General features: G+C 42.2%; 1 protein-coding gene across 7 annotated transcripts in view; it reads right to left on the bottom strand.

The window, feature by feature from the left end:
• Nucleotides 1-22,027, bottom strand: part of ltbp3 (latent transforming growth factor beta binding protein 3) — a 39,375-nt gene extending 17,348 nt beyond the window's left edge. For all 7 annotated transcript variants that reach the window (XM_024394534.2, XM_024394535.2, XM_024394537.2 and 4 more), the window contains exons 1-5: nt 21,347-22,027; nt 5,621-5,902; nt 5,188-5,351; nt 4,958-5,063; nt 176-265 (exon numbers count right to left, since the gene is read on the bottom strand). In XM_024394534.2, coding sequence (XP_024250302.1) covers nt 176-265; nt 4,958-5,063; nt 5,188-5,351; nt 5,621-5,902; nt 21,347-21,587 — 883 coding nt within the window. In that variant the 5' untranslated portion in view covers nt 21,588-22,027. The remainder of the gene's footprint in view (nt 1-175; nt 266-4,957; nt 5,064-5,187; nt 5,352-5,620; nt 5,903-21,346) is intronic.
• Nucleotides 22,028-23,331: the final 1,304 nt, after the last annotated feature.

The following is a 23,331-nucleotide window of genomic DNA, read 5'->3' as shown; positions in this document are numbered from 1 at the left end:
GCTTTTTTTCTCCTCACATCAGTGAAGCAAATGGGCAAAGATTTACACTCATACCGGACATACCAAATGCGCACCAAACAAAATGTGGTGAAACTTGTGTAAATTATCTATTGTTTGATACATCCTTGATACATCCGTTGAATCAGTCAGGGGAGAGGCAGTATGTTCATGCTACCTTGACAGTGGGTGCTGTTGAGTCTCTTATAGCCCTGAGGGCAGGTGGAACCATAGTCTTCTATGATGGTCTGCAGCTTCACCCCAGGATCTGAGGGTAAGGCAGAGAAGGGGGGGGGGGATGAAAAGAGAATGGAAGAATGAGAGAGGAAGGGGAGACTACACACAGCTCATCAACGAAAATAAAATAATGTCTCATAAAATGTCTGAGAATCTGAGAAGAAAGACAGGCCTAAACTAAACCATTAAGTAATGGATCAGGCCTACGCCAGAATGATCCTATTCTGTTTCTAATAGCAGCAGCGTCTGTGATCATTGCTTCCAGTTAGTCATACACTAGTGAAAGGGAATACCTAGTCAGTTGCACAACTGACTGCATTCAACCAAAAAATGTGTGTTCTGCATTAACTCAGCCCCTCTGAATCAGAGAGGTGCCTTTATCGACATCCAAGTCGTCGGCAACCGGTGAGCAGTTGTTGTTGGGGGTTATCTGCCTTGCTCAAGGGCAGAATATCAGATTTTTTTTTCCCACTTTACCATCTCAAGGATTCAAACCAGCGACCCTTCGGCTACTGGCTCAACACTCTTAACTGCTAGGCTACCTGCTGCCCTGGACTAAGTAGCTCATTTAGCTGTTCCTTGTTCAGTCTGAACACACTGTCAGCATAGGCAGCGAGACAGTAAATGTGTGTGATTCCATGGGACAGAGATATGTGTATAGATGAGACACGTTTGATCAGAGCCTGGGTTTGAGAGATTACAGGTATCCAAGCATGAGTATGAACCAGGAAGTACTAAGAGAGGGGAAATCAAATAAAAGAGGGGTGAGCGACCAAGTGAACCTCCTCTTTATCTGGGGGAAAGAGAGATTCAACAGAAGGAATCAAATGATGATAGAAAAAATAGTGGTCTATGAGTGATTTTTCCTCCAGGCAGAAAAATTGTAAGAATGCTTTTGTGGGAAACTGTGGGAGCATCGCGTTCCAAAATACCTTTCAAAAATAGATGGAAGAAAAGTACAACTTTAAAAAAAGTTCATGCTTCCCAAGAAAAGCCCAGAATCATATTTTCCACTTGTTGCTTTCGTCTGTTCATTCGCAGAAGACATGTCTCATGAAAACAATAGAACGTTCCTTCAACGTTCCTAGAAAAGAGGCGAGAAGCATGCCAGACAGGGATCCTGCTGTCCCAAGTTTAAAGATTAACCATAACTATCCTTTTCTTACAAAGGTTTCTTTGTCTGACTCACAACTGAGGAATGGAGTAATAGAAAAATGGAAAAAGGTAAGTTGGCCAAGATTTTCATGGGGCGCAGCTTGAAATTCAATTTTCGGCAATTCGATGACAGTATTCCACTGGCCTGGCACATGGGAAGACACTGCAGAGTTCTTTTCTCTCGCTCTCTCTCGCTCTCTCTCACTCACTTGCACACATACACACATGCACAGACACACACACACACACACACACACACACACACACACACACACTCACACATATACACACACATGCATACACACTTATACAAACATAGACATACACAAATTACTTGCGTTAATGCAGGCTCATTATTTCATAAGCTAGGAATGAATTATTGGCGTGTACGCTTGGTGTTTTTGGCTCCATAAACAAATGACTTAATGCGTATAACAGCAGAGATCGAGATCAGATGGACATCTGCCAAGGAGTTAGATTATAAACAATGGAAGCTCAGTTTTCACACCTGACAGATAATAATCACTATACATGACAGATAATAATCACAATACACGACAGATAATAATCACTATACATGACAGATAATAATCACTATACATGACAGATAATAATCACTATACATGACAGATAATCACTATACATGACAGATAATAATCACTATACATGACAGATAATCGCTGTACATGACAGATAATAATCACTATACATGACAGATAATAATCACTATACATGACAGATAATAATCACTATACATGACAGATAATAATCACTATACATGACAGATAATAATCACTATACATGACAGATAATAATCACTATACATAACAGATAATAATCACTATACATGACAGATAATCGCTGTACATGACAGATAATAATCACAATACACGACAGATAATAATCACAATACACGACAGATAATAATCACTATACATGACAGATAATCACTATACATGACAGATAATAATCACTATACATGACAGATAATAATCACTATACATGACAGATAATAATCACTATACATGACAGATAATAATCACTATACATGACAGATAATAATCACTATACATGACAGATAATAATCACTATACATGACAGATAATAATCACTACACATGACAGATAATAATCGCAATACATGACAGATAATAATCACTATACATGACAGATAATAATCACTATACATGACAGATAATAATCACTACACATGACAGATAATAATCGCAATACATGACAGATAATAATCACTATACATGACAGATAATAATCACTATACATGACAGATAATAATCACTACACATGACAGATAATAATCACTATACATGACAGATAATAATCACTACACATGACAGATAATAATCACTATACAAGACAGATAATAATCACTATACATGACAGATAATCGCTGTACATGACAGATAATAATCACAATACACGACAGATAATAATCACAATACACGACAGATAATAATCACTATACATGACAGATAATCACTATACATGACAGATAATAATCGCTATACATGACAGATAATAATCACTATACATGACAGATAATAATCACTATACATGACAGATAATAATCACTATACATGACAGATAATAATCACTATACATGACAGATAATAATCACTATACATGACAGATAATAATCACTATACATGACAGATAATAATCACTACACATGACAGATAATAATCGCAATACATGACAGATAATAATAACTATACATGACAGATAATAATCACTATACATGACAGATAATAATCACTACACATGACAGATAATAATCGCAATACATGACAGATAATAATCACTATACATGACAGATAATAATCACTATACATGACAGATAATAATCACTACACATGACAGATAATAATCACTATACATGACAGATAATAATCACTACACATGACAGATAATAATCACTATACAAGACAGATAATAATCACTATACAAGACAGATAATAATCACTATACAAGACAGATAATAATCACTACACATGACAGATAATAATCACTATACATGACAGATAATCACGATACATGACAGATAATAATCACAATACACGACAGATAATAATCACTATACATGACAGATAATAATCACTATACATGACAGATAATCACTATACATGACAGATAATAATCACTATACATGACAGATAATAATCACTACACATGACAGATAATAATCACTATACATGACAGATAATAATCACTATACATGACAGATAATCGCTGTACATGACAGATAATAATCACTATACATGACAGATAATTATCACTATACATGACAGATAATAATCACTATACATAACAGATAATAATCACTATACATGACAGATAATCGCTGTACATGACAGATAATAATCACAATACACGACAGATAATAATCACAATACACGACAGATAATAATCACTATACATGACAGATAATCACTATACATGACAGATAATAATCACTATACATGACAGATAATAATCACTATACATGACAGATAATAATCACTATACATGACAGATAATAATCACTACACATGACAGATAATAATCGCAATACATGACAGATAATAATCACTATACATGACAGATAATAATCACTATACATGACAGATAATAATCACTACACATGACAGATAATAATCGCAATACATGACAGATAATAATCACTATACATGACAGATAATAATCACTATACATGACAGATAATAATCACTATACATGACAGATAATAATCACTATACATGACAGATAATAATCACTACACATGACAGATAATAATCACTATACAAGACAGATAATAATCACTATACATGACAGATAACTGTACATGACAGATAATAATCACAATCGACAGATAATAATCACAATATGACAGATAATAATCACTATACATGACAGATAATCACTATACATGACAGATAATAATCACTATACATGACAGATAATAATCACTATACATGACAGATAATAATCACTATACATGACAGATAATAATCACTATACATGACAGATAATAATCACTATACATGACAGATAATAATCACTATACATGACAGATAATAATCACTATACATGACAGATAATAATCACTACACATGACAGATAATAATCGCAATACATGACAGATAATAATCACTATACATGACAGATAATAATCACTATACATGACAGATAATAATCACTACACATGACAGATAATAATCACTATACATGACAGATAATAATCACTACACATGACAGATAATAATCACTATACAAGACAGATAATAATCACTATACAAGACAGATAATAATCACTATACAAGACAGATAATAATCACTACACATGACAGATAATAATCACTATACATGACAGATAATCACGATACATGACAGATAATAATCACAATACACGACAGATAATAATTACTATACATGACAGATATGCAGTTAGAGATGTAGGATAGAAGATCACAAATGAAAGAATGTTAGATCACCAGTAGTCTAGAAAGGACACACATACACACACTTACACTTAAGCAAGTCAATAATTCCATTCTGAGGCATTTGTTACTCACATGGTAGCTTGGGACATTTATAACATTTGTTTTGTCCCCAGGAGTTCCCGACACTTCCACAGCAGTCCTCCTGATTGGTCAGTACAGGGAGAGGGGTACTACTACACTGAAGCACATGGCGTGAGAGAGAGAAGGAAAGAGGGAAATGCACACAATGGCGTTTGAAAAACCATAATACACTTATTGTATTTAAAGCGACAATCACTATGTTGATGGGTGGTGAAACTCACAGCTTGTTTGGGCGTGGTCTCCTGGAAGCACCGCCCCCTGGGTTTGTGAGTCTGAGGGGTCAAGCGTGTCACGGTTTTATGAGGGGGCTTTGAATCCGATTGGTCGAGAGGATGGATGACAACAGATGTGTCGTGTGCATGGTGGACACGGACATTGAACTGCACTGAAAAGAGAGAACGATAGAGTGAGAGGGAGGGAGAGAGAGAGAGAGAGAGAGAGAAAGAGTGCCGCGAGTGAGAGACAGAGAGAGAGTAGCAGAGAGGAGGGAGACGCCAAGAAAGACAGGGAGAGACAAACACATGGGAGATTACATGAATATGATTACAGTTCTTTACCATGCCACCCAAAATAAACTGCTATATGGGCGCAGGTATTGATAAATACAGCAATATGACTGTGGTTTCAGTGCCCACAGTTTGCCATGATGGGTACCTTCTGATGAGTGGTGGCCTGCACCCTGTGCCAGGGGAAGGGTGAACACAGAGTGGGTCTGTGTCAGCTGTGGTCGCCCCATGGCCGCCTGCTCGCCCTGGCTCTGGCCGTCTGGCAGCACTGACAGCGTGTAGACTGGTTGCTTGTTGCCCCGCGCCGCCTGGGCCTCAGGCATCTGCCGGAGCGGGAACTGGCACAGGCGACCAGTAAAACCTGGCGGGCACAGGCAGTGGGTCCGCGAGCTGCACACCCCTCCATTCATGCAGGTCAGTGGACACACAACTAGAGAGAAAGAGGTGTAAAACACATCACCAAGACATGAGGAGAGGAAAAACATGTACACATGGTGAACATCATCAACATAATGTAATGTTGTGCTTTCTTTCATTTGGAACATTATTGTAAACAGAGAACAGTTGGGACTTTTATAAAAGCAGGACCATGGTTCCTGTAGAAAATAAACATGTCATCCCCCACAAATGATGGAGCGCCCCCTTGGGACAATTTTCTAAATCCTAGATCTCTATGGCAAGACGCATCATTCACCCGAGTTTCGTAAAAATGAGTGAGGGTGGCGCACAATTGTCCCAGCGTCGTCCGGGTTCTGGGAGGGTTTGGACGGGTTCGGACGGGCTCATCGCGCTCTAGCGACTCCTTGTGGTGGGACGGGCGCCTGCAGGCTGACTTCGGTCGTCAGTTGGACAGTGTTTCCTCCCACACGTCGGTGCGGCTGGCTTCCGGGTTAAGTGGCCGGGTGTTAAGAACTGCGGTTTGGCGTGTCGTGTTCCGAAGGACGCATGACACAACCTTTGCCTATCCCGAGCCCATTGGGGAATCTCGGCGATGACACGAGATCGTAATTGTATATCAACGGAATTGGGGAGAAAAAGAGGATCAAAAATAATAAATAGGACCAGTGGTGTCAGAGATATTACGTATAATTAATGTATGTAAAGTTGATTACTATAGCACCTCCCTTGGGCCAATCAGTGTAATTTTCCAAATGAAGGATTTTTATGGCAAGATGCATAAGGACGCACCATTCACACATCATTTTTGTCAAAATCAGACCAGTGGTGTGTGAGATATTGCATGGATTAGCTAGACTCACATCCCTGAGCATGTGTGCCAAATCTCAGGACTCTGAGTCAAACAAATCAAGAGATATAAACATGTGCCCATTATAATGTCAATGTGTGGTCGATATGAACGTTCTTGCATATGTTGAGTCTTGACAGTGCTTGCAACATGTGTACCAAATTTAGATTTATATGCATTTATGTGCCAGACCACACCCACGTGAATGTTTATTGGTCAATAGAGGCCATATTGTTTTAGGTACTACTCTGGAAAATATTGCATTGAGAGAGCTTTGTCCATAGAGGCCATGTAGCAGGTTCTGTGCAGATTAGTCATTCGATGCCAGAAGAGTAGCATTTTAAGTGTTTTTCACAATATTCAAAATGGCAGAAAATCCATCATGGCAGACCTTATGGGTCCCTTAGGCAGATGTGGTCCTTGTGAGGAGGGGGACCTACAGTATGTACAGAATTACATGACTTTAGGTCAAACGGGGTGAGGGGCGTGACCTTTCAAAGTTTGCATTTTCAATCTCTTACTATAGCGCCACCATCTGTCCAATCAGTGTATTTTTGTAAATGCCGGACCTCTATGGCAAGACACATAATTTACCCGAGTTTCGTCAAAATCAGGCCAGTGTTGTCTGAGATATCGCACGTGACTACCGTATGAATGGCGAGGGATCCAGAGCAGAACACTGATACAAACGATGGCTTTTTACTGGGATTTGGGAAATATTTGAAACCACAAGAGCTCTGCTTAAAGAAAGAGCTTCATGCTATATATATACCGCTCTGTAGGCTTCCCTTTGTGTTTACTTTTATAGTCGCCACTTGTCTCCCTAAAAAGGAGAATCAGATGGAACAGTGGGAGCCAAGATCTGGGAGCTAGGAGTGCATACCAGACTGAGACGTTCAGCACAAAGAATGGAATCATAATTCAAGATATGCCGTGCTAAAATATGCTGCAATTACATGCCGTAATAACACACATAGTTCAATAGACATACAACAAAGTGCGCAATAATAATCAATGACTAATATGTTGTGTACTTTCTCTGTCCCATAATGGGGCCATGAAATGAAGCAGAAGTTGAAGCTCAGTGGTTTGGATGTCTTGCCCTGCAGTCTAGCATAGCAGTATCACGGCAGTGTTGAGTCCCACGGCAGGAAGAGAGAGAGAGAGATACAGAGAGAGAGAGAGAGAGAGAGAGAGACGACTCGGCACGTCAGACTGACATGAAGACCCACCCAGTGGTTGAGAAGAGGCCTCTTCGTGTTACCCGCCCCGCGGAGCAGAGCTCCGCACACTGAAGCAATTAGGCCTGGACTGCCTCGGAGTCTAGGCCGCTGTGTAATGACGGGACTAGATCACCTCAAACACAGCGGGGACATCTTTAAACCAATGAGAGTCAAGGAAAAGAGCAAACAGAGAAATCACAGCCATAATGAGATGACACGAGGCTGTGCAGCTTATGTTTAAATGTGTAGTGGGATAGGCTGAGCTGTTCTGACGCAGCCTGCACTGCCTGCACCATAATTAAACTTGACAGTGGTCTTTAACCATACACCCAAAACAGGCAGCTACACGCAGCAACAGGTTAATGGTGAGGCTTACAGATTTGCAAGGGGAAACCTGTAGCAAGGGGAAACCTATAGCAAATCCAGGTGGAGAAGGACTTCCCTTCCCCGTGCTCAGCTCTCCAGACATCTATTGTGTCTGATGACTTTTGTCTCTGTAGAGAAAGCTGGAAAGACGGAGAGAGAAAGCGGAGAAAGCTGTTGGGAATGGAGAATTTGGGACGAGAACACAGAGAAAGAGACGGAGAAAGAAAGACAGGGGCGTAGTCTCCTTCCAAACCCGATTATACAACTTCAACCCACAGGGACCGGAGAGACAACATAGGAAAAGTCTGGTAAGGCTTGGGGAGAGGGCCCGTCTGGCAGAGAAGCAGTCTCAGAGAGAGCATAGCAGACCCTCTGACGGGGAACTGGAGCTCACTGCATTCACACACACACACACACACACACACACACACACACACACACACACACACACACACACACACACACACACACACACACACACACACACACACACACACACACACACACACACACACACACACACACACACACACACACACACACACACACACACACACACACACACTCCATGGCCAAAAACAGGACGGGGTTCTATGGAGAAGAAAATAACACAGCCCTGAGGTAAAGTTAGTCAAAATGATACCTTTGTCTCCATGAACATGTTGCACACATGCCTTGAAGCAGACTGTACATAAGCTGTGTTTAAAATAAAATCTGGTGAATGAGCCTTTCTTTTGATGTTTCGAATTAACCCCAGCATGGGGCTTCACAACAGAGACGACAGCACATAGCTGTCTGCCATTTATAGCACACCTCTTGCTGTGTGCTTGCATTTACAACGTTCATCCCTTCCCCACAGATTAGCTAGTTGGGTGGAGTACTGGTGCTTAGCATGACAGGCTAAACACATATCTTATGAATTAGAGAGGGTGGCCCTCCAAGTCCACTAATTCGACTACACCACGCTGACTGGGCCAGGCAGCCAGTTCTCAGACTGCTCCTCTCACAGTCAATAGGAGGGATTTAAACTCGACTCTCCTCCACATCTGCTTCACCTATCTAATCCCAGGACAGGGCAGTTTGAGAGACCTGGGTGTAAAATGCACATGGACTAATGCTTTCTGCAGACTGTGCTTGAGTGAGTGAGGTGATCGTGGGACTGTTATGATCCAGTCATGATAATATGTGTTCACTGCATCCTTGAATTATGAAACCCGACTGGGCACAAAAAGTCTGCAGATGGGAAATTCTCCCACTCTGTTGAGTGGGTAGCAGGCTGTCAGAATGGCCTAGAATAGATCATCTGAAACACTAAAGCCACCCAGCTATAGAATCACTCCAACAAATGCTTGGTGCTATCTAGGCTATATTATACAGTGCTATATACTATAAAGCACTTCTATGGAACCTATGATCCCAATACGGATATCAATTCTTAGTCACCACCATTAAAACTGACGCCCAAAATGTAATTATGCTCACATCTCACTTTCACACTATACAATTTTATTGGCATGTCTTAGGAAATAGATTTCATACTCAAAATTGGGTCAGATGTGTTCCAAACCGTAGTCAAAGGGGAAATCTTTTTCCTGTGCGGCATGTGCTGGAACCGAAAGAGAGAAAAGAGCGGGGGAGAGAGGGAGGAAGAAAGGAACAAATGTTGGCTTTAAAGCTCTTCTCGACATAGTGTTTTATGTGAGGAGTAAGAGCTCGTTCCTCACAATGCCATGATTTAGACCAGTGGAATCCAAAATCGGGGTAATTGCGGTGGGGTCTCCAAAATGTTTTTTTGATATACTGTGTATTCGGAAAGTATTCAGAGATGTTTCTACAACTTGGGTCCACCTGTGGTAAATTAAATTGATTGGACATGATTTGGAAAGGCACACACCAGCTTACGTAAATTGAAGTTGCAGTTGAATTTGCATGTCAGAGCAAAAACCAGGAATTGTCCGTCGAGCTCCGAGACAGGATTGTGTTGAGGCACAGATCTGGGGAAAAGTACCAAAACATTTCTGCAGCATTGAAGATCCTCAAGAACACAGTGGCCTCCATCATTAAATGGAAGAAGTTTGGAACCACCAAGACTCTTCCTAGAGCTGGCCGCCTGGCCAAACTGAGAAATCGGAGAAGGGCCTTGGTCAGGCAGGTGACCGAGAACCCAATGGTCACTCTGACAGAGATCCAGAGTTCCTCTGCGGAGATGGGAGAACCTTCCAGAAGGACAACCATCTCTGCAGCACTCCACCAATCAGAACTTTATGGTAGAGGGGCCAGACGGAAGCCACTCCTCAGTAAAAGGCACATGATAGCCTGCTTGGCACCTAAAGGACTCTCAGACCATGAGAAATATCCAACCTGACAGCTTGAGAGGATCTGCAGAGAAGAATGGGAGAAACTCCCCAAATACAGGTGTGCAAAGCTTATAGTGTCATACCCAAGAAAACTTGTGGCTGTAATCGCTGGCAAAGGTGCTTTAACAAAGTGCTGAGTAAAGGGTCTGAATACTTATGTAAATGTGATATTTCAGTTTATTTTATTTTATACATTTTCAAACATTTTCAAACATTTCTAAAAACCAGTTTTTGCTTTGTCATTATGGGGTATTGTGTGTAGATTGATGAGGGGGGGACTATTTAATCAATTTAATCCATAATTTAATCCATAAGGCTGGAACGTAATAAAATTCGGAAAAAGTTAAGGGGTCTGCAAAAATAACAAAATAATACCATTTGGAAAAAGTTAAGGGGTCTGCAATAATAATAAAATAATACAATTCGGAAAAAGTCAAGGGGTCTGCATACTTTCCGAATGCACTAAATATACATATATATATATTTGTTGATGTCAAATTTTACGGTTTTGTCATTAGATTTGGGGTGGGGTGAGGTCCCAAGAAATTATTGGGGAAAAAATGGTGTCCCCAGAAATTCCAGCAGAATAAATGGGGTCTCCACTGAAAAAGTAGATTTTGACTGAAACTGACAGTGTGTAGGAGATAGACAGGCCAAGGGAGGCACTACAAAAACAGAGAGAGAGAAAGAAAGATGGATAGGGAGAGAAAGAGAGAGTGGAGGATGCGAGAGAGCACGAGAGAGAAGAGGAGAGGGAGGGAGGAGTGGAGAGAGGGGGAGTGTGTAAGAAAGAGCGAGAGAAAGAAAGGGAAGTAGAATAGAGAAAGTGCAATGGAAAAAGCATCAGAGGGATCCAAATTAATCTGTTATTTCTTTCTTCAGATGCAGAGGGACTTTCTTTTCATACATACTTGTCATTCTTCAACTGTAGCATGGGCAAGCTGAGACAACTATACACACATGTTCTTTACACACACTGACACATTACCAGAGACTTGGCACACAAACACAGAGCTATACATACCATGCTATACATATACAGAAAGTCTGACACACCAACACACACACTTTGAAATGTTTAATTATGTTATTATTTCAGACCAACTACTGGCTGCTAGGTTTTATTACAACCACCCACGTTTGAGAGCGACAGGGTGGAAGAGGTTAATCCAAGGATAATATTTCAACAATAGGCCTTACTAACTCAAGACTGCAATGATCTGACCCATGTCCAATACCAAACCTAGACTCATGTTTCTACACTTCAGGTTGAACAAGGCCCATTCTATTTCCTTTTCGGTATTCCAAAGCCCCGGGGGCAACAATAGGTTCAACTAAGTCCCCGTTCAAATCGAACCTAGCTGAAGAGACGACAACTCGGAGCTCTCGACTATCACTGCATCACAGTTCATATAACACATCGAAAACCAGCAAGACTCATACTTCCCCCAGACCTCAACAGTAACTTTAATAGGGGGAAATCTCCTGCCTGTCTGTGCACTGTGTGCAGACGGAGGTGGGGGAGGGTGTGTGTGTGTTTCAGGGGCGCCCTCTGCGTGCCCCTGGGGTTTTGCTCTGACTGTGGCCACCCACCCACTTCGGTCTGTCTAGAGATGATACAGCAGCAGCCTGGTTACCTCCCTCTACAGCCTCCCGTCCAACCACAGCCTCTCCCTCCCAACTCAAATATTCCCCACTCAAAATGATCAAATTATAGTTTAACGCTCCAGTTCAACAGCTGGTCTACGTACAGTGAGCTGCTCGTCTGATATCTTACATTTCTTAGAAGATCATTCTGAATATGTCAGTGGGTCAGTGATGGCCTGCCAGCTTCTCATGGTTGAACAAATATTTAAAGTGATCATGAGATTATGATTATATGCCTTAAAAAGTATGGCGTTATAGAGGAGGGTGTATTTGCCAAACCATCAGAAAATGATATTAAGTACATTTTTTCCTTCGGTATTACTATTACAGTATTAGGCAAGTATTACAGTATAATACTGCTGTTACCGTAAGCCGGTAACCTACACAACCCAAGTCAAAATCAATCCATTTTCTTCTCTTCATTCCCACAAAAAAATACCATCAAAAGGACAATGACAAAAACAACATCACACCACAATAACAATCACCACCACTACCACTACTACCACTATTAAAAGGGCATGATTACAATAATGGGAGGCACTGCGTGTTATGACGCTCTTGCCTTCACGGTCAGTAGAAAAAGCAAGAAACCACATCCCCAAATATGCCTGCTTTAAACTGGCGCTGTGAGACCGCATACCACATACACAGAGTGGACTATGGACTGGGCCAGACTTCTGTAGCCATGCCCATAGCCCAGGGTAAATGACATAATCACTGGCTTTTTAAAAACACAGGCCTGAGAAAGTCTCCTCTGCTTCCTCCTGCCGACTAGCAGGCCGCCTGGGAGTAAGGGCCTCTGCTTACTGAACGGGCTCGAGATACTCCTGCATCCCCTCAACCCCCTGCATCCACGCCAGATCGCTTGGCAAGGAGGGATGCAGCCCTCCAAACAGTGCCTGTTCCAACGCTCAACACACATAGAACATTTGCAGTCGCTAAATGACTGCTGTCTTTAACAGTCGACTGGCACAAAATGATCGAGCAGAAATCTTGCCTGAATAAGACCACCCTCGCCGGGGTTTGATCAACTTTCATTTTAGTCCACTTCATTAACCCCACCCCCTTTTTTTTGTAAAGCAAAATGATCTAGAATGCTTATTTTGATGTAAAAATAAACCATATCTACACAGATCACTTCTAACATGACATATAATTAGCATTCATCTGGTGTGAGACTACGATATTGCACTGTCTGTCTGAATGATTATGTATAATTGCCCAAACCCATCACTCCAATCCCTGCTCAATGGGCATATTATGACATGTCATGGAGGTATGTGAGGTTGTTTCTAAGGCCAGAGGTAGGCATGAACCCAGTGTAACCTGGCAACCCCCTGCACCAGAGCTATTTAACGTCTGCGGAGAGAGAGAGAGAGAGAGGGAGACAGAATGTTGGCATCAGCTTTGGGTAAGTGATGTCATGTAATCACTGGTCTAATCTGTCCTGTAGTATACACTGTATCAGCAGGCCAGGTAGAGAGAGGAACGCTGACAGTACACCCAGCAGAGCTGATGTGAGCTATCTGCCCAGGCCCGGTGACGATGCGATGGCACACCCCTCAGGGGAGGTATGGGTCTGTAGTGGCTCAGGGCATCTCAGGGCCTTCTCCCCCTGTCCTGGCAGCAGCACTGTTATTCTGTATTTACCTTGGCTAATGGCTGTGCGGCTCCAGAGATCTGGTCGGGGGGTGCAGTTACACAGTCTCACAGTGCTCACATTCCACTAGCCAGCTTTAAATAACTGTTCCCTTTCTCCCCCACCCTAAGCAAATGGGAGGAAAGCGTGTTAAACATGGCAAGCCAGGCTAGCTCCTCCGATATTAGCCTCAAATGTGAGACGGCCTCCTTCCTGACACACACACTGTGTTCCCTCATCACTTTCAAAAATGACCTCTAATTGGTGTTTTGTTTATGGAGCTTCAGCTGCCAAAAACAATTTGCCTCGCACCATTTTTTCTTCTTCTCAACCTGCACCGAAGTGTTGACTTGAATAGAGCCAGTGACAGGACAGGAATAGCCCTGAGAGGAGGAATCGGATTCCATTAAAAATCCCAGTTTAAGATCCCCAAATAAACTGGACTGTCGATCTACATTGCCTGTGACCTTAAATAACCTGAGATATTTGCCCTCCATACGAGAGCAGCCTAAACCATGCACGCAGAAACATTACAACACAGCCTTGAGGGAAGGCTGATGACATGGCACCAAACATACACACATACAAAGTGTGAATCCCCCTCTCTATGACCTTGGGAGAGACTGGCAGAGAGTGTGTGTGTGAGTAAAGCTCTGCTTAGACTCACCTCTGGGCAAAGCCAAGCCTGCGGCCCACTGTGGAGTGGTGCAGGTTTCTGGGTTGCCCATGTTTACTACAGCACCCATAACTTGGCATCAGAGGAGGAAGTGAGTGAGTGTGGGGAAGGACTCTTAGAGGGAAACTAAAGTGTGTCTCTAAACAGGGACAGCAAGCCCTGGGCAGCTCCAGTTCGGCTTGTTTTTCTGACTTCTCTTTTACCTTTCATTCTCGTCTGACCTGCACCTCTGACCAATACCCAGGGAAACCCCAAATAAATCCCTGCAATAATGATTGGGTTTGAATGACCCATTAAACTCATATTTTGTGCATGATCACATTGGTCATTTCACATTCTCACATCTCACGTCCTGAGTCACGCATAGATAGACATGAGCCAGATGTGCTGCGGTAGGATGGAGGGAGAAGTCCATCGGGAACTGAACACTGGGGGAGTGACATAGGCCATTCTAGAGAGACAGAAGTCAGCTCAGCCTCAACAGTAAGGATGGGAATGTTGCTGAGGTCAGAGGGTCCACCACTTCCCTGCATATCAAAGTTGGAGGAAACCTGAGTCCCAGATACAGATAGAGATACAGAGTGACTGGGCTGAATGAGACAGTAGGTTCAGTTTAGGATACAGACAGATACAGAGTGACTGGGCTGAATGAGACAGCAGGTTCAGTTTAGGATACAGACATATACAGAGTGACTGGGCTGAATGAGACAGCAGGTTCAGTTTAGGATACAGACAGATACAGAGTGACTGGGCTGAATGAGACAGCAGGTTCAGTTTAGGATACAGACAGATACAGAGTGACTGGGCTGAATGAGAGTAGGTTCAGTTTAGGATACAGACAGATACAGAGTGACTGGGCTGAATGAGACAGTAGGTTCAGTTTAGGATACAGACAGATACAGAGTGACTGGGCTGAATGAGACAGCAGGTTCAGTTTAGGATACAGACAGATACAGAGTGACTGGGCTGAATGAGACAGCAGGTTCAGTTTAGGATACAGACAGATACAGAGTGACTGGGCTGAATGAGACAGCAGGTTCAGTTTAGGATACAGACAGATACAGAGTGACTGGGCTGAATGAGACAGCAGGTTCAGTTTAGGATACAGACAGATTGACTGGGGATGAGACAGCAGGTTCAGTTTAGATACAGACAGATACAGAGTGACTGGGCTGAATGAGACAGCAGGTTCAGTTTAGGATACAGACAGATACAGAGTGACTGGGCTGAATGGACAGCAGGTTCAGTTTAGGATACAGACAGATACAGAGTGACTGGGCTGAATGAGACAGCAGGTTCAGTTTAGGATACAGACAGATACAGAGTGACTGGGCTGAATGAGACAGCAGGTTCAGTTTAGGATACAGACAGATACAGAGTGACTGGGCTGAATGAGACAGCAGGTTCAGTTTAGGATACAGACAGATACAGAGTGACTGGGCTGAATGAGACAGCAGGTTCAGTTTAGGATACAGACAGATACAGAGTGACTGGGCTGAATGAGACAGCAGGTTCAGTTTAGGATACAGACATATACAGAGTGAGAGTGACTGAGAAGCAGAAGCAGGTCCAGAAGAGGTGGAGAGCAGCTGCTGCCGGTCTGCTGAGGTTGATGGGTGGAATGCCTGCGCGGTAGCAACCTTTGAGGAGAAGAAAGGCTGTGTCCTCCGTCCCTCACCCAAACAGAGCTGTGTGCTGTCAAACTGGGGGAACAGGCTCAGAACTACCGTGGGTAAATACTGCAGGGACGGTGGGGGGTGGGAGGAATGTCTATCAAGATTCCCATTCCCAGTCTCTTAAGTCATACATCCAGAGTGCTGCTTCAGTCTGACCTGCACAACCCAGCTCAACCTCTACGACTATGTGGAGACATAAAAAATAAAAATAAACATTTTATTTTTTAAATGTATTTAACCGATATTTAACTAGGCAAGTCCATTAACAACAAATTCTTATTTACATTGGTGGCCTACACCAGCCAAACTCGGACAACACTGGGCCTATTGTGCGCCACCCTATGGGGACTCCCAATCACAGCCCGTTGTGATACAGCCTGGATTTGAACCCGGGTGTTGGTAGTGACACCTCAAGCATTGAGAAGCAGTGCATTAGACCACTGCGCTACTCGGGAGCCCAACACAGACCAATGCCTGCCTGATCCAATGACCAACTGCCGACTGACTCTTTTCATCTGTAGAACCTGCCGGAAACTAAACATATAACAGTATCTCAACATACAGCACATGCCATCTCTGATATGAATATAGGATTTGTCTTTCATATGTAATTTGAGTATGACAAGAGATAATGCTGAGAAATGCAAGCTTAAGTTTATTTAGGTAGGTTTATTTGGCAACTCTCCCATTCTAGTTTATTTTCACATACTACAGCATGTGAATCCAGAGGCCATTGTCCAGTGCAGACAGGAGTCTGTGTGACCTAGCTGTCTTTCAGCTGATTTGTCCCTGGAACAGTAAGTGTAGCAGTAACAGTAGTAGTAGCTAATCCCTGTCTAGCCCTGCTGGATTCCCCACACTGTCTGTCAGAGGGCTGGGGGTGGAGGGGGTAGCCAGCCCTGCTTTACCAGGGATAGATACATAGAATCCACAGAACGGAATGAAGACGTCCCTGTGATTCTATGTCTATGCATAAATCCTCCCCTTAAGGAGGAATGCCCAGTCTCACCTCAGATCACCTGGTGACGAGAGGAGAAGTGACCAAACCACTGGACGTCCTGAACATGACACTTCAGACAGTAGCATAGTAGAAGTATTAAGAGAATGAGCACAGAATGAGCATGGAAAAGGGTTGCTTATTTATATAATAAACCACTGTTGCGGTTGACTGGTTTGTGTCAATTCTCATTTAGCAGAGATTACAATTTTTTTAAATCCTGCTTCAAAATATCTGTTTATGTTTCCATGTCAGAATCTGTTCAAGTAGATACTAATCCAAATCTTCAACTGAACAACAAAAATCCAGGATGGAAATGTACCTACTGTAATATATAGCAATAGCTATGTAATAGCTGTGAGGCCAACCTGGAAAACCCGCTGAGACCCAGTAGATTTCCCTGAAACTCACCAAGCATTATTTATGAATTTTCTCAAAATATCCTACAACAGCTTTAACAACATTGCTCTTGTGAAGACTTTAAGAAAGGCAATCTTGAATCATTAGGCAGAAAATGACTGCATTTGGAAGTGAACTGCTTCACAGCAAGGTTCTGGCATGTCAGCTCAGTCTAAGCCTCAGCCTTGCTGTGGTGCTGACGTCCCAGCCACTCATATACGGAAAAGTGTTAATATTGCTGCCGTGACCGCGGCCATTTTAACATGCTAGAGAGAAAATTCCACATGTCCATAGAGTACACTGTCCACACACACTTCTGGTTTGCCAAAAGCTGACACGGGCTCAAGTTGCACTCTGTAGCCCCTGCCAGACAAACCCAAACAACTGCACTAAAGCCTGGTTAAATGCAGCTTACAGTACGTACAATACCAGACACAGGGCCGTTTGTACGCTAGTTTGATTCTCCAGACCAAATGTTCAGATTACACAAAATGAACAGTCCTGTGTTGCACTGTAATTACAACTGGAGTATGTAAGGAGGGCCATTTTGATGGTTTTGTGATCAAAGGGTGAGCAAGTTCATTCACAGTGCAGAGGAAGAGAGTTTCTTAGGACAAAAACACATTAGGTCATTTATGAATATGCTGTAGTTCTGTAATATGCTGTAGTTCTGTAATATGCTGTAGTTCTGTAATATACTGTAGTTCTGTAATATGCTGTAGTTCTGTAATATGCTGTAGTTCTGTAATATGCTGTAGTTCTGTAATATGCTGTAGTTCTGTAATATGCTGTAGTTTTGTAATATGCTGTAGTTCTGTAATATGCTGTAGTTCTGTAATATGCTGTAGTTTTGTAATATGCTGTAGTTCTGTAATATGCTGTAGTTCTGTAATATACTGTAGTTCTGTAATATGCTGTAGTTCTGTAATATGCTGTAGTTCTGTAATATACTGTAGTTCTGTAATATGCTGTAGTTCTGTAATATACTGTAGTTCTGTAATATGCTGTAGTTCTGTAATATGCTGTAGTTCTGTAATATGCTGTAGTTCTGTAATATACTGTAGTTCTGTAATATACTGTAGTTCTGTAATATGCTGTAGTTCTGTAATATACTGTAGTTCTGTAATATGCTGTAGTTCTATAATATGCTGTAGTTCTGTAATATGCTGTAGTTATGTAATATACTGTAGTTCTGTAATATACTGTAGTTCTGTAATATGCTGTAGTTCTGTAATAAGCTGTAGTTCTGTGATGAAGGGCTGGTGGGGGGAAAAGTGTAGGAACTTCACATTTCACAAGAAGTTCCAAAACAAAATCTGTACGACAACCTTATGACAGTAAACTGGCATTACAGTCATTAGGTGTTCAAGAAAAATCTAAACATTGGGAAAATATGTGTAAATGTATAGGACATGTGTGGGCCTAAGTGAATGTGAATGTTGCTCAAACTCCCTTGACCACAGAGCCTCACAGCCGACACTTTAAGGACGGCCTCTGCATGCATTTCCATAAATGTAGCTCTCACAGTGACTGAATCAGTTCCCTCGTTTACTACTGCAGTTTATTTTTGGGGTACTGTTCGCATTCTAAAGCAAATCTTAGTCTGCCTTAATATGGGGTTTTAGGGGAAATCAAATCACACTAAAATAACCCTGGGCTCCACACAGATCAACATAGAAATGGACATCCACTCATCACAACTAAGGAAAAAACGGAGCACTACAGTGCTCTCTCAAAACAGAGGCAATATTTTTTTAAATATTTTTTTTACCAGTATTGTTTTAAAAGCACACTTGCTAGTTTAAATTTTAATGATCTACTGTGATGGATCACAGGATAGCAGCAGTTATCAGCCTCCTTAAATACACTGACTGTACAAAACAAAGAGGAACACCTTCCTAATATTGAGTTGCACCACTGTTCCCCCCAGAACAGCCTCAATTATTCGGGGCATGGACTACAAGGTGTCGAAGCGTTCCACAGGGATGCTGGCCCATGTTGACTCCAATGCTTCCCATGGTTGTGTCAAGTTGACTGGATGTCCTTTGGGTGGTGGACCATTCTTGATACACACAGGAAATTGTTGAGCGTGAAAAACCCAGCAGCATTGCGGATCTTGTCACACTCAAACCGGTGCGCATGGCACCTACTACCATACCCCATTCAAAGGCACAATCAAACAGGGAAATGTTTCCAATTGTTTTTCAATCATTCATTTTTCCCATAGGGGATTTTAGAAACACTTAAAACAAGGGCTGTGTTTCGTGTAGGCCTACCCTGGCATGACGTTTTGACAGCTGTGTAAATCTCTCTAGGACAAGGTGACTCTTATCAATATATTCGCCTGTAATTACCCCCAACAAATGAAACGCTAATTGTCTGCTAATGTGGCTCATAAAGAACTACAATAGCCATGATGATATGGACATGACTGCCAAATCAAGGCAAAGGTAAGAATCTCTGAATGAACTATCTAATGTTAGCTAAATGTATTCATTAATAAAATGGCTTTCTTTAAATGTACCTGTTAGCAAAGGTGCCAGGTAGAGCTGACATGCAGGGATTTGTAGTCTTGCATGATGTCTACTTTGATGCTAATTAGCATTTCCGAATCTGAGAGTAAATAGAGCCAAATATATTGATAAAAGTCACCTTGTCCGAGAGATTTACGTGGTTATCAAAACGTCACGCCAGGGTAAGCCTACACGAAAAACAACCCTTATTTTAAGTGTTTTTAAAATTCCCTATGGGAAAAATGAATGATGGAAAAACGATTGGAACCATTTCCCTGTTGGACCGCTAGGTTTTATGGGTATTATGAAACCTCCACTGTGGGGCTGTATTGTCTCAAGGCTTAAAACATATTATTTAACCTGTCTCCTCCCCTTCATCTACACTGATTGAAGTGTATTTAACAGCTGACATCAATAAGGGCTCATAGCTTTAACCTGGTCAGTCTATGTCACGGAAAGAGCAGGTGTTTCTATTTTTTTGTACAATGTGTTTATTGTGTCTGACAACTGCTGCTAGCCTGTGATCCATCACAGTAGATAATTCAAATGTAAACTGGCAAGGGTGCTTTTAAAACACAATACTGGTAAAATTGTTATCATTGTGAGAGTGTGTTGACTTAATGGTTGCTGGTCGCAGCTTTATACTGGGCAGTGTGAGAGGGAACAGTAAACTCTAGCAGATAAAACTCAACTTTCATTTTATGTGATGTTGGAGCTCCAGTCCGCCCACACTAGTCGTAAATCGTGGAGTTGAGTTTAGTTGGCTAAGTAAACTCCGGTATAGGCTCCAGAATGTAAACGGTATAGGCCCAGGAGCCATGGTTTACCACATTTGAACTGACACTGTTTAGAAAGTCTAAACTCATGCCAGCCAGACAATGTGGACAAGAGATTAGAGAAGGGGGAAAATCTGAAATATGCCAATGAGCCATGTCTGAGCAATGCAATGGTAATTTGGATTCTGATGATTAAGGCCTATTGGTCTATGTGTATTTTCTTCCCTACAAGGACTGATATTGTTCATGGATTAGAATTTTTTTAAACAGCATAATTAGGTCAGGGTAAACAACATAACCTTTATTTCTGTAAAGAAAAGAAAACCATTATTGTTTATCATCGCATCACCACTCACCCACTCTGAATCCAGGCCCTGTGAGAGTATCCGCTGACTGTCCGTTCTCGCCTATCAGTGTGGTATTGTTGCCCTGCTCACAAGTGTCCTGGCATTGGCCTTTCAAACAAATCCTCTTGCAGATGAGAGGGGCGATGATCACTTTGAAGCGCTCCCGGGTGGATGCGCGCTCTGCGCACCAGGCCAGCCTCTGGACACCCAGCCAGATGACGAGCAGATGGGAAATGATCAGAGAAGGCATCCTGGCATCCTTCACCGCCGTGCGCAAAGACAAGGGGGCATTCACGGTGGCAAAAGGTAATGCTGTTAAAGGCTGTTCAGAACAAAACACTAAGGGACTCTTTATTCCTTTCACTCGAACCTTGAAAACAACCAACTAACTTCCGGAGGTATTCCAAAATGTTGATTATAAAGGTGCCTCATACAACGAAAAAAGTGCTGAGAAAACGTCAGTGGTGTACTGCTTCCTTCCCTTGAAAACAGTCAATTTCAGTCTCCCCGCATATAAAAATAATTCATTCCGAACAGTAAAATGTATGGCATTTTTATTTTAACTAAAATACAGGACCCAAAAGTTATCGAGAGAACTTTCTCATTTCCCTACCCGCTTTCTCGCTCTCCTTTCTCCCTGCTGTTGCTTGGATGGTTACTGTGTGCGTATCTGGGTTTGGGAAAGAAGGGAGGAGAGAGTGAGAGGGAGCCAAGCCAATCCTCTCCAGAAAGAGCTGGCAGCAGGCCAGGCAGCGCAGGAGCTAAGCTGAAAGTGGTTTCGTTGTTGGTTATTTCTTGGTTATAACACCCCCTAACCAAGGAACGATAATGGCACAGCTGTGCGTGTCGCTCTGGAAAACACCTCCAAATCAAGTGTGAATGCCAACTGTGCGAAACAGCTCTCCAGTCAGAGGAATGTAGAGCATCATATGGTTTACAGTTACAGTTGTGGGAGGAAAAGAGGTGCTCGTTGACAAAACTCAATTCTCAATTTACAAAAAAAACATTCATCATTAGTTCTCATGATTTAAACTCAATCTCAAATCTAGACTATTAAATAAATGACCAATATTGGTATAGATGTGCCACCATACAACGACTGGGTGAGAAAGTAACAGCGCCAAGTCCAGCTATCCAATCAAAGTATATCGCTTGTTACTGTATTTAGTAGTGAAATATAAAGGCAGTATGACATAACAACAGAGCATTACCACATTCTTCCCTTCACTTACAGACCACACACCCACACCATTAGCTGACCTTCACAATCAGTCAAAGGTGGACAGTTGGGGTCAGGAATGTCATCCGGTGAGTTCATGTGATGGGCCAGAAAGAGAAAGTGAGAGTTGGGGAGAGGGTTGAGTCACTTCCTCTACAAAAAGTGTGAATATTTACTTTCAGTCGCTAAGGAAATGACTGCATGGGCCTGGAGAGAGTTCACAGGCTGCACTTACATTTCTCTCCCTGCGCTTCTCTCCCTCACAGCGACATCCACTGCCAAGACAGACATTTGCACAAAACACACTCACATGCAAACTCACAATCGAATAAAACAACCACTCAGAAGCGTACAAAAATAGAAGCCAGTCGAGCTGTAGCACACCTACTCAAGCACATTCACTCACACCACAAACACACAAACTAGACAAAGACAGCTGTTGTCCACTGCCTCCCTCCCCAACTAAACTAATACCCAACTCAGAGCCCAGTCCTGCTTTTTACATTAGAATGGGAGAGGTACTTACAGACTAGACTGATGAGAAATGGAGTCAGGAATACAATAACACAATCAGGATGCTGCCACCTGCACATAGAGTGGACAGAAGACTATCAAAGGTTTGATTTCTGACTGCCACTCATGACGAGACTGAGTCACAGCTATAGAAAGGAGGGGGGGTAAGTCATTGCCTAATGTCTTTAGTCCCATGGAGGACAAAGGAATTCCAGGTATTATAGATTACCCCCTTTGTAAACTCACTGGTTATTTATTACTT

The sequence above is a fragment of the Oncorhynchus tshawytscha genome, linkage group LG30 (genome assembly GCF_018296145.1).
Source record: "Oncorhynchus tshawytscha isolate Ot180627B linkage group LG30, Otsh_v2.0, whole genome shotgun sequence".
Lineage (NCBI taxonomy): Eukaryota > Metazoa > Chordata > Actinopteri > Salmoniformes > Salmonidae > Oncorhynchus > Oncorhynchus tshawytscha.
The sequence above is the reverse complement of the archived record's forward strand: the minus strand, read 5'-3'. Positions and strand labels throughout refer to the sequence as shown.